The sequence below is a fragment of the Numida meleagris genome, chromosome 2 (genome assembly GCF_002078875.1).
Source record: "Numida meleagris isolate 19003 breed g44 Domestic line chromosome 2, NumMel1.0, whole genome shotgun sequence".
In the NCBI taxonomy this organism is placed as follows: Eukaryota; Metazoa; Chordata; class Aves; order Galliformes; family Numididae; genus Numida; species Numida meleagris.
The window spans coordinates 31212853-31225419 of NC_034410.1; the positions used below are offsets into that span (position 1 = coordinate 31212853).

At 39.9% G+C, this 12567-nt stretch overlaps 1 protein-coding gene across 4 annotated transcripts in view; it reads left to right on the top strand.

Moving 5' to 3' along the window:
• Positions 1–12567, top strand: part of STK31 (serine/threonine kinase 31) — a 37070-nt gene that overhangs the window by 5200 nt on the left and 19303 nt on the right. For all 4 annotated transcript variants that reach the window (XM_021388306.1, XM_021388303.1, XM_021388304.1 and 1 more), the window contains 5 exons: positions 721–1061; positions 2877–3063; positions 4976–5082; positions 5769–5928; positions 11297–11419. In XM_021388306.1, the coding sequence (XP_021243981.1) occupies positions 721–1061; positions 2877–3063; positions 4976–5082; positions 5769–5928; positions 11297–11419 (918 nt within the window). The remainder of the gene's footprint in view (positions 1–720; positions 1062–2876; positions 3064–4975; positions 5083–5768; positions 5929–11296; positions 11420–12567) is intronic.

Sequence of the window (12567 nt, forward strand, 5' to 3'; positions counted from 1 at the left end):
ACAACCTCCCTGGGCAACCTGTTCCAGTGCGTCACCACCCTCTGTGTGAAAAGTCCTTCACCAGCAGCTGCCTTAAGAGCAGCCATTGCCAGAAGAGCTGAACAAGGAGTGGCTGTCTTGCTTACCTTGCACCTCTGTGCCATTCAGTGGAGATACTGAAACCCCTTGTGTATAGTCTCTTCTCTGTGGTCCTATTCACATTGCTTAACGTGATTAAGACATGAAAATCTGTTACGATTTCTGTTTGGTGTGTGTTTGTTTTTCCACCACTCTGTGTTGCTTCAGGTAAAGCTTTCTTTGCTTGCTATGTGTTCAAACTATACGTCTTTCCTTTCTCCAGCCTATTCCAGTCTTAATTTTAACTGGCAACAGCTTATGTTCAGAGGTGGCTGAGCAAAAATAAAAACTGTCAATTGATGGACTTTTGGAGTAGTGATCTATAAATGATACTGAATTCTTCAAAGTTGAATAATGAGGAAGAAATATTGGTGTTGATGTCCAGTCTGGTGTTGACAGAGATTAGATCGGGTGAAGTCAGAGTTGTAGAGATGCACTATTGTTTCAGAATAAGTGTGTCAAACATAAGATTTATGTTTTAATATTAATGGGTTTTGGTCTTAAATTCTGTTTTGTTTTGCTTTCATAGCAGAAAGTTGTCTAAATTAAGTTGTAAACTTTCAGTATGACCAGTACAAAGCTTCAGTTTATTTTGCTTCACAGGGGAAGAAGTTCTTGGGCAGCCTAGTTTTTGAAAAAGCAATAAAAATACGACAGAAGGCCAAGCAGAAGGATGATATCATTATTGTCCAGGCAGAATGTGAAAAAGTAGACATTGGAGAAGAGGTGGCCAAGGCGGGATTTGCTGAAAAGTACAGATCTCCAGGGAACTCTGAAGATGTGGAAAAGAGAGAAAATGCCATGCAAAACCAGCATAAGATGATGAAAGCTCCTGCTCTGCTGTGGGTGAACAGGCCTGGTCATGTGCCGTGCAACCATCCTAGAGCACCCCGTGACCCTGTAGCTGCCACTGCGAGGAATGGAAACCGTACGTTTCCTACAAAGTAAGGCAATGGGATATCAGGGAAAGACTTGTGTGAGTGACCCGATTGGTGTAGTTGCTGGGATGTGTTTATATGAGAAGGTGGAGGGGAAAATGAGTATCTAAAATGAAAGGCTCTTTTTCTGTCTTCCCAGCACCCAGTAATGCTGATACTCAATTGAAGGAAAATATATAGAGAGTCTGGTGTGCTACGATGATGGGAGTTAGGACAGTAATCTGTACAAAACCTATTCATTACCATTGTTGCATGTTTTTCTTCCTCATTTGTTTTCCAAAGAGAATTTTGTGTATCTTAATGGGAGACTTTTGAAAAAGTTAGAAGGAAGTGTAGCATCTGTTAAACAGTGAACCATAGCTGGAAGTGAAGATTGCAGGGTATTGGGCCTCTTTGAGATTCTGCACTGACAGTCAGTGATATTCGTTTAAGCATCTGCATAATTGCCACAGGCTTGTCCTTGTGACTCTTTGTTGCTATCCCCTATTTATTTACATGTTTTAAAAACTCATTGGACTCAAATGTGAAATGTGAAAGTACATTCACCTGGCAGGACAAGCATATTTTGGTTATTTATTTGTGCAAGAGTGTAACTGTGTGTGCTTATAAGAAATAAAGCCAGTAATTGCAATCTGAAGTGAGCTTTAGGGGGTAGTGATGTCTGCAGCTTGTCATTACATTGACAAGAGCTAGTGGTAACTTGGCAGTTAGAGTTGTCAGAAATCTTTTAAAATAAACTTGTCCTACAGTTGCTAGGATTGCCATGGCAACGGGCTGCTGGGGAAGATGTTTGTGGGTGGAAAAGATGGTACTTCTCATTCAGAGAGTTGCAGTGATGTAAGAAATTATATTCTGAAAAAAAAAGAAAAAACAAAAAACAACCCCAAACACCCTAGGTTGTTTTGAACTGCAGTTAAATCACCTAGGCAATTCTATGCCATTAACAAATACTAGTATGAGATGAAGTGCTCTTCAAAGAAGTCTGGATTTATAGTGTAGCGCCTTATCGTAAATCACTTAGGTACTCTAATCTGGCCTGTTTTCTGAGTTACATACGCTCCAAATCTAACTTTTAAAAAAGAGGCAATAATCATTATTATTTAATACTATTATATTAATAATTGTCATAATAGGTGTCTCTCACTGTTCAGCTAGCACTGTACCCCAAAGAATCCTGCCTGGTCTGAGCGGCTGGCAGCTGCAGAGCCCTTATTCCATTTCCACATATTCTGGTGCCCTTTAATTTTAGCATGTTGCAGGAGGGCCATGATCATGAATGAGGCAGAAAGAAAAACTGTGGTGCAATGGAAGCTGTGTAGGTGAAGTTGATGTGGGGTTTAGTGGAACTTGGGATAATTCTCTGTGACAGACAGTTTCGCATAACTGTTCTTGATTGTGAAAAACAACTTTTAGGGTATAGATCCAGAATGCTACCTTTGAAGTACTTCAGCCTATTTAGCAGGTAGAAAATTAGAATTATGGTGGACCTTCACTATTCTGGGTCTGATGTGTGGTACAGCAAGGTGTTGGTTTTTTTTGGATGGAAAGGCATTTGACTTGGTGAAGGTAAAACATACAAAGGGTTCTCTTCAAATGATGTGTGTATGTTGTGCTGCTTGTTTGTTTTTTTCAGTGTTGTGTAGCAGTCTTTGAAGACTCCAGTGGAGAGAGTTATAAATTGTGAAGAAGTAAATCATAATTATGTAGATGCTTTCATAGTCTCTGGGGTGTTTTGTAGTCATTACTGAAACTATGATAGCATGAAAGAATGCACATTGTGGTGGTTTTTGTCTTACTAATTCCCCTTAATTTTTTTTAAAGGGAAAAAATGCTAGGTTCTGCCCCAGGGCTTAACAGAAATTTGGCACGCGTAAGAGATCAGAACCTGGCTGAAGAGAATGACATCTTTCAAGCGGAGAAAGAAGCTCTCACAAAGGAGAATGTAAATCTATTGAGAAGACAGAAGGAGCTAGAACTGGAAGTCGAGCGTCTGAAAGGTGAACTTCAGGTATATGGAAATGAAGGGGGGGAAAAAAAAGCTTCTTTCCTGGTTGCAGGTGCTTTTGGTGGTGCTTCTGTCTTGTGGTTTCTTCAGGCTGCGCTTCAAGGTTGTGCCCTGCTGTTTGGAGTACAACAGGATCTCAGTAGTTGGACAGAGACTTGGTTTCCCCCAGTGCGGGGCGTGCTGGCAGCGTTGTCACATGTGCTGTGGTCCAGGCTGGACCCTCACTCCCTTGGGTGTACGTGCCAGCTTGCTGCTGCACTTGGTGCAGTTTGAACTTGGAGTTTCATACTTCGTGATTAGAAAGATGCTTTGTGTCTAAGGATGTTGTCCACGCCTTTTTTTTCCTCATTTAAAGGCTAAATAGAACTTTCTGTATATTGGGCTGAAAACTCTGAAGCATCACAGAATCATAGCAGCTGTTGGATTTCAGAACTGGAGGAAAATGTTTGTTTTCTTAGTTTCTGCTTAATAGAAAAGATGCGAATACCACATGCTTATATTTCTTCCAGGGAAGAAACATTCTTCCTAACATTGCATGAGGAATCCAGTACTTAATTACTGATAGGCTTCGAAATGCTGTGTGGCTCTATGTGGTAAACAGCAGTAGTAAGAAGAGATCAGTGTGTGGAAAGGATGTTTTTCATGCATGAGTTGAGAAAAATATCTTGCAACCTCTTAAGTGTAGAGATAAGAAGGAAAATGTGCGGTTACGTAAAGCACTTTGATACCCTCAATCCTAAGATTGCAAAGAGCTCTTGCCTATCTCTTTCTTGCTTTAATGAAACTACTAGTAACCAGTCTCTCCCTAGAATACCCACATTTTTACATGCACTGGCCTGTTACAATACGGATTCGTTATTGGCTAAATATACCATGTTTGTATACTCATGCAAACTAAATTTACAAATAACAGAATAGAATCTGGAGCTAAGAAAAGTTACTTGAATTCAGGGAGTTCTTAAAAGCATTTCTTAACTATATTCTGATGATTTTTTTAAAGTGCTTCCTACAAGTTTTAATTACCTTTTTGTTTACTGGAAGTAAATGCTTTAAAAGAAAAGGTTGTGGATGTTCTGCTTAAGTGTGAAAATCTCTGCTCCTTGCTAAAAACACCAAAGTGATGTGTGAGTTTGAGTGGTGGTGGCTGCTTTGAGGAGTACTTCAGAAATGTCCTATAGTCATGAGTCTTTAAATGCTCATCAGTAAATAAAAAACTATGTACATTCTTCTATGTGTGTAGTGTGGGGTGGGTGTTTTTTCTTGCTTTTTAGGGGGAAGTTTACCATATATAATACATACTAGTAAGTCTAGAGAGGTTGATAATCTCAAGACTGTTCCATTACTTGAATTGAGATTAATAAAAGCATCTCAATGGTATGAAAGCAAGGACTTTTAACTTCGGGTTGTTCCTTGTAGAATGTAGCCCAGTGTGGATTTTCTTGGTTTTTTTTTCTACGTTGTTCTGAGAAAATTCTTTGTGGGAAGATCAGTATGGTTGTAAATACAGCAGGAATTGTACTGCACTGTTTTAAGGTGTAGTTACGAGAGTAAGGAGTTGGATGTGGTCCCAAACATGACTTCCCTAGACTAATGCATAGGAATTTTTAAGTAAGAAAAGAAAAAAAAATTCTGTATTGTTTTAAGGCTTGCAAGCAAATGGGGAAGAGTACACTTAAACACATTACTGCTAAAATGAGAGGAAGGAAATGAACCAACGACCAGCAAGAAGCTATTAAAAACAAAACAAAAAACGTTTCCATATAGTTTTTGTGTTCCTAGGCATTTTGTTAGTGTTTCAATAATGGCTAGGCTTTTAAAGGTCTAAATTATGGTCTGTGTGTTAGTCACCCCAGCTGACTCAATCTTTCTGTCTGAAACATTACTCCAAAATCAATAAATGATTCCTCGAGAGAAGGAAGCATCTAGGAAAACAGCTGAACATCTCGAGGAAACCTTGCATAATTACATCGGAACAAAAATGAGAAATCTGGCTGCTAACATGGAGGTGTTGAAAGAAATTAGGTATGTATTTGTTTCAAAATAGTACTTCTTATATAGTACTTCTTGCCCTGTTTATCCCTTGAAGGTATACTTTTTGTTTTCCAGGTACTTATCTAAGAAAAATAGTGTGGTGGGAGGATAATTCCCAAAACCACGGTTTAAACTTGAGGTGTTTTTTATCACATTGGGATTTGTGTTGCCTTTCAATTTCTTTAAGGAAGATGCTCATTACCATTTAGTTTAGGTATCTTTATTTCTGGTAGAGGTATATCTCATTGGGTAGTTGAAGTTACCTCCCTAGTATTAAAAGAAGGGATGAAGCTGCAGTGGGGCAGAGACTTGAAGTAGAAATGACCATCAGTGCCTTTAAGAAGGAACGTATCTAATGCTTACTCACATTTTCATAACAGTTGAGTAAAGAAAATGCTAAGGGGTGAAATAAGACAGAATAGAAATCATGCTCATTATACCTCAGTATTACACTCTTATTCTTGGTACTTCCTCCTTCCTCAAAGTGGGATTTAACAGCTGAGGGAGGTACACTGCTATTACTGCCTTGTGATAGAAACTAGGTTAACATGATACTTGTTACCTCAAGCTCCATATGTCGAAGGTGAGTGAATAGCATTGATTTCAAAAATGCTTGAATTCTGGGGAAAAAATAAATATTTTCTGGGTAAAGAGTCTGTTTCTTCCTCAATGTTCAGGCATGCAAGAAAAAACGCTGGTGTTGGGGAGCAGCTTTCACAAGCCATAAAACTGGTTACAGAAGGAAATATCACTGTTCCGTGTTCCTTGGAAAAATTGCAGAAGCTTTGGACAGAGTATGACTTGGCTCAGGAGATGATTCAGTTATGCAAAAACGTGGTAGGTTTTGACAAGAGTATTTTAGTCTTGTAAGTGTACCTGGGTATCATGAGCACAGAAGGGAAACGCTGTGTGGCAAAGGGCAGACATCAGAGCTTGATTACCTGCCGCAACTGATAAATTTATGAAGTGTTATTTTTCTGTTAAATGTAGACTTTTTGACACCTTGGTATTTATGAAGACATCTAAGGATATCAGAACACATTGACTAAAGGGCTTACGTTCTGTAATAATTAAAAACCACTTTAGCTGTGCAGCTGCTACGCCTTTAAAACCTTTGAAGCTGCATGCCACTATGGTATTATATAAGTCCCTCCTGTGGGGGTGTGTAGGGAAAATGGTATGCAAATGGCAGTTGTGCAGGAAGATGGGCTTGTGCAGGGAAAAGATGCCATCTAGTGTAACTTCTCAGCTGCTACAATCAGGGAAAGCCTGCCTGAGTATGTGGAAGTGGCTGTGATGATAAATATGCTTATGTACTGCCTTTCAATGGAGGTGCTGCTTTTGAGAACAGGAGGGTTCTGTTCTCTGTGGCAGGTGGTGTGGTGTGGCGGGGCTGAGAAGGTAGTAGTGCTGTGGGAGGATAGCAGCAAACATGTTGTATTCTCATATATAACCTGAAACCTTTTAAAATGTTTTTGCTGAAGAGGTATTGCAGCATTTCAGTGAACTTAATAGCTCATGAAATGGACTAAAATAATAAGCCAAATGATTGAATAAAATACTTTCTGTTTGTGTCCAGGGGCGAGGACTAAAAACATCTGTAGAATAGCACACATTCAGTTGCTGTAGGTGAATAGAGATTCTTTTATTTACTGAAAACTGAGTCAAGTGTTTAAGATAAGTGTTAGTAAGCATACAGCATTTTGGACTTGTCTTGTATAGGCTGGCAACATGTTGAAGAATAGCTGCTGCTTTTTCTTTTCTCTCCTCTGAGTTGCCAACCCCAGGAAGCAGCATTCTTCCAGGAAAAACTTCATGAAAAGAGGTCTTAATTTTGACAAGTGCTTCAGGGTTGTGGTTTTTTTTTTTTTGATGAATGACTTCATAGGAATACGTTAGACCATCTTGATATTGCCATTCTTTTTAGTTGTGAATGGCTATCAGTGAAGTCGTCTGTGGGATGCATGGTAGTGTTGAACTGTTAAAGCAGTTGAGAGGCTATGGACAAGATTCACTGTGCTCTTCCAGGTGGGTTTTTTAGCCCTGTGTTTTGTGTTGGCAAGGTGTGGCCTCGCAATAGGCTGAAAACCAGTTCTGTTTAGAAATGAGCCCCCTTGCCTTCCTTTTTGGCCTTGTTCCTAGTTACTTAAACTAAGGTGTCAATGAATGGCAGCCCAAACTCTCATGACTCTCATGACTGGGCAATCCCAGGTATTTATACAACCTGGGGGAAGAAGTACTCGAAAGCAGCCCTGCGGAAAGGGACTTGGGGGTCCTGGTGAATGAGAAGCTGGACATGAGCCAGCAGTGTGTGCTGGTGGCCTGCAGGGCCAACTATGTTCTGGGCTGCATTAAAAGAGGAGCGGTCAGCAGCGAGAGAGAGGTGGTGGTCCCCCTCTACTCGGCTCTTGTGAGGCCCCATCTGGAGTACTGTGTCCAGGCCTGGGGCCCCCAGCACAAGAAGGACGTGGAGCTCTTGGTCGCCCTCCTCTGAACTCTTTCCAAGATGATCATTGAGGGAACTGGGCTTGTTTAGTTTGGAGAAGAGAAGGCTCTGGGGAGACCTCATTGTGGCCTTCCAATACTTGAAGGGAGTGTATAAACAGGAGTGGGATCGATTGTTTGTGAGGGTGGATAGCGATAGGACAAGGAGGAATGGTTTTAAGCTGAGACAGGGGAGATTTAGGTTAGATATTAAAGGGAAGTTTTTCCACACAGGGTGGTGACGCACTGGAACAGGTTGCCCAAGGAGGTTGTGGATGCCCCATCCCTGGATGCATTCAAGGCCAGGCTGGACGTGGCTCTGGGCAGCCTGGTCTAGTGGTTGGTGACCCTGCACTCAGAAGGGGGGTTGAAACTCGATGATCTTTGAGGTCCTTTTCAACCCAGGCCATTCTATGATTCTGTGACTTTTCAGGAGCCTTCTGTGGCTTTCAAAGATTCCCGCTGTCTGAAAAGAGAAGGCTGTCATGGCAGCGTCACTAATATTTTAAATAGCAGAACTCCTGTCTTCTCTCCTTTTCTCCTAAGTGTCATGTATCCCCTGGAGTGCCTGGGAACTGCAAAGAGTGTGCAACTGGGAATGTGTGCTGAAGAGTAGAGCTCCCTGAAGAGTCAATTTAGCTTTCAAGATGAATTGCTGGAAGCAGGACATTCCTAGGCGGTTGTAGAATTTGCCTGTAAGAATTTGCCTTCAGATATAAGAAATGTCCAAGATGCTCACAGTAAAATGGTCTGCTTGTTATTCTGCTTGGTGTCCCTACTTAAACTTCATCAACTGTATATAGGGTAACAAATATTGTTTTTTATAGTGCAGCTGAGTATGCTGCTGTCACTGACTTAGTTTCCCATTTAGTTGAAATGAGATGCTGGTGCACAGGAAGCCCACTGAACCCAAACAGATGGATGAAATAGCTGCCTATTGAGCTATAACAGATTGTTTGACTCTGTTTGCTTCGTCTGTCAACTTAGCTGTCAAAAGTAGTTTTATAAAGTTAAATTTTGCTGTTAGGTCGCCTTAGCAACGTGCTCTTCCTTTAATTTTCCTCTCTCCCTGTAATAAGTCTGGTTTGTCAGCTGTTGAAATGAAACACCTTACCTTGCTTTGGGAGAAACCTATTACATCTTAAACAATGTTACAGGTGAGTAAGCCCAGTAGAATTTGAACATAGAGCAAGTGGTGCTTCAGTATTCATGTTCTGTAGTTTCATAGTTGATTTATGTTGATTTAACTTGGTCGCTTCTGATTTGTTTTTTTTAATTTTTTTCTTCATTTCTTTAGTCTAAGTATCCCCAAATGAAGGTGCGTGGTTGAAGTATTTGTTCTTGAGTAAGGTGATCATGTAATGGATGTCTTGGAAACATAGTAGTCAGTAAACTGAGATGGTACTGAGGTATGATTTGTATAAAAACAACATAGGTTGCTCATCAGGAGCGGAAGGGCTTAAAAATGTATCTGAAAGTCATCATAGAATTGAATGTAAACTGTGTGCTCAGTATAGGAAAGATGTATACAGAAATAGGAGGGATATTGATGCTGGTTACTTAAGCAGCTCTCATATGAGACTTTACTGAGAGGATAGCAGCTTTACAGATAAAGGAACAGGGGTAATTAGAAGTTGCTCTGATTGCAGTGTATGCTTATAATGCAGTGTAACTATGTAATGTAGACGCTGCATGCTCAGACACTGTAGGCGGTGTTTTATGGGGTGTTGCTTAATTTACGATTTGGAATTAGAAATAGATTCAAGATTTCATTTATGAAAGTGAGATAAATAGAGCAGTTTAATGAGGATGCTGATTCCAGTGCTAGTTTTAACTATTTCACATCCTGCAAATTAGTAATTTGCACTAAATAAAGCCAAAACCTGATGCCAAAAGTAGAAAGGGGCTGAAAACATGGATTTGAAAGTATCCATGGAAAGGGATGCGTTTTTCTCTTGCGTATGAGGTCACTGAGGCAAGAAGGCATTGATGAAGTGATTGCACTATTTTGTCCTGCTCTTACAGTCTTTAATGAGCATTGCTGCTGCTGTTGGAAACAAGGTGCTGAGCTGGGTTGGTGTTTGGTGTGACCGAGACTAATGGGGTGGTGGGGTTTTTGTGAGTGTCTGTTGTGAGGTATGAGATGGATAAATCACTTTTCTAGGTGTAGTTTGAGAAGTCTTCAGCATGTTGATTCTACTGTCTGCTATTGTGATGAGCTTAAGTCTTTGTAATGTAGGCTTTTAAAATAGTTAATGCTCTCTGAAGATGTAGCAGGCATTTCCTGAGGCATGGACTGTTGTATGTACCCAGTGAAATGGCAGACATAGGAAGGAAGGAGACTTGTGGCTCTTGAGCCACGTATTGACTCCCTGGACTCTTACTCTGTCCCAAGCAGACTGTTGAATTGACACTAGTGCTTGAGCTGGTATTAGATGGAGTTTGGTTGCCTGGTGGAATCTACTGCTGCACTTAAGTCTGTGTTGCTCTCATTTCTAAAGCGATTTTTTTGAAGAAATCTTGTCTTGGAAAGTTTTCTTTATGACAAGGTGTCCTTCCACATTTTTATGCGATGTTGAATATTCTTTCACAAATGAGCCCGTGTCTTACCTGGGCAAAACAGCAGGAAGCCTGTAAAAATGGTGTGTGCTCTTAGATACCAGAAATGCCCAGAAAGCGAAGGAGTGCCTTTAAAACTTTTTTGGTTGTTTTGTGTTACTAAGTGTGGAAGCAGTGCTTCAACTTCTACGTTAGAACTTAATTCACCAATTTTTTTACTTTATTATCCAGTCCATTAACGCTTGTCTGGTTGAATTACATCTGTTCAATTGCTAATCTGGGTTTTAGGTTTCAAAACAGTGTATGCCACAGTTTGTGGTTTTATTTGTAGCTAGTTTGTCCAACTTTCTCTTTCCAGTCCTATCTCATTCTGTCCTTGTCTGATACAGACAAAAGGTTTCTAGTCTCTTTGTGGATACTTAGAAACTCTTTAGTGATCTTATAAGCTTTCACTGGATAAACTAAATTTAAAAACTCTCTGAACCCCTGAGTTTTTGCCTGTGTATACGTATTTATATAATAGATTCATTATTTTTATATATTATTTGTCAGTAGAAGGTGTTCGTTTGACTGTGTTAGATTTTTATTGGCCCCGTGTGATACTGATATTAGTGCCCTGATTAACTTTTCTTTGTTTCTTTGCTAATAGCCTTCCACACTAGGCTTCCCAAGATTTTTTTTTTTTTTTGAAGGGAGGAATGGAGGAGGGAACTTGTATCAGGACAGTGTGTTAGAACTGCACGAGTCATCTGGTTACCCTTCTTTATTTTTGAGATGAATGTAGAATGTGCCAGTAAGTCTTTACAGCAGGACTGTAAAACTGTAGTTTGGTCTTTCACATTCGTATGTGTTTTCAGATTTCTGTCGGCACGTTGTGTTAAATCATTATTGAAAGAACACTGCAAACATATTTAAGTGTAGATTTCAGCTTCCCTTGCCCGTTTTGAGAGTCTTAATATTGGTTAGTCTGTTAGGTACCTTGTCTGATAGGAATGGGGGAATCTTCTCCTGACAGCAGGGCTAATGCTTCCAGTCATCCAGAGGAAATTCTTTATTTCCTAGAAAACTACTATTAGTTAATAGTGTTCTCTTTTATCATCTGTGCTGTGTGTGTGTGCGGCATTTGTGTGCAAGTTACTGATTTGCTTTTCTTTCTGCATAGGATGAAAGAGATGAGTTGATTGTAAAGAGAAATGGAGTGCAGCAAAACTTGTATTCTGCAGTTAAAGAATTTATTTCGGAAGTGGATCAACTGTTCATCTGTGAGCGCTCAAATGTATTACAGGTATGGTGGGAGCTCTTATTGCTGAGCCTGAAACATGGAGAACCTTTGGGAATGTTTCTTAAACGCTTTGTGGTTGTGGACCTAAGCAGCAGATGAAGCATGAGATCTCACTCCTGAGTTAAGTTGTACATCTGGCACTTGTGGTTCTCCGCATTACTTGCAATCTTGGTTTTCTGGATGTTTTGTTTCTAGAAGCAAATGATTTTGATCCTGGGTTTGGGCAAGAGTTTTATCTTAAGGTACTGTGTTTGGTGACTAACAAGAATTCACAAAGCACAGAGAACATAGAAGACGAGCACTGATAAGAAATTCAAGAAAATTGTAAGTGAGGAAATAGTCTCTGTAGACTCAGTAGGAACTCTTGAAAATTACTAATGGGAGTACTACCAAACTGGAATTGGGGTTTTTATTACTGGAGATAAACTATTTTCTTCTTTCTGACTGCAGAAATACTGCTTTCATTTTGACTGTGCAGGTGTGTTTGGAGAGGGAAAAACGTTGTTAGTTTGCCAGCTTGTACAAATCCTGGATGCTTATTGGGGGTTGGAACTTGATGATCCTTGAGGTCCCTTTGACTCAAGCCATTCTGTGATTCTTCCACAAATGTACTGAATTGGGTCCCTGTGAAGAAGTGCCCCAATTAAAGGCAGCATGCTGATTTGAATAGGGTTGGAGCAGGTTTAATAAAATAAAAGCATCCAGTTTCTAAGGGAATTGCTCAATTTCTAATGGAATTATTTTATAACACTATTCAAAAGTATGCTTTGATGCACTTATTTTTGGTTACCACTATGATATGCTGGTTGGTGTTTAATTAGAAAAGAGTTTGGATGAGCATCAATTCATAGCTTTCCATCATTTGAGGCCCTGCATGGATCCTGCTTTTTTCAAACAGAAGAAAGCTGGTGGTTTTTTTTGTAGCAGTTTAAAGGTTGTGCTGTGCTAATCCACTAGGTGGTAGGCATTAAACATTCTCTAGATAATTGTACTGTAGCAAAATTGTAATAGGAAAATATCTGAAAGAGTACTGAAATGCTGCTGTGTGTATTGAGTTCTATACTTCAGCTTAGATGTGTTGATGGTCTTCTCTTTTATTAGAAGGTAGATGATGCAAGTAGTCTTTCTGAATAGAGCAGGAAGATTCAGTG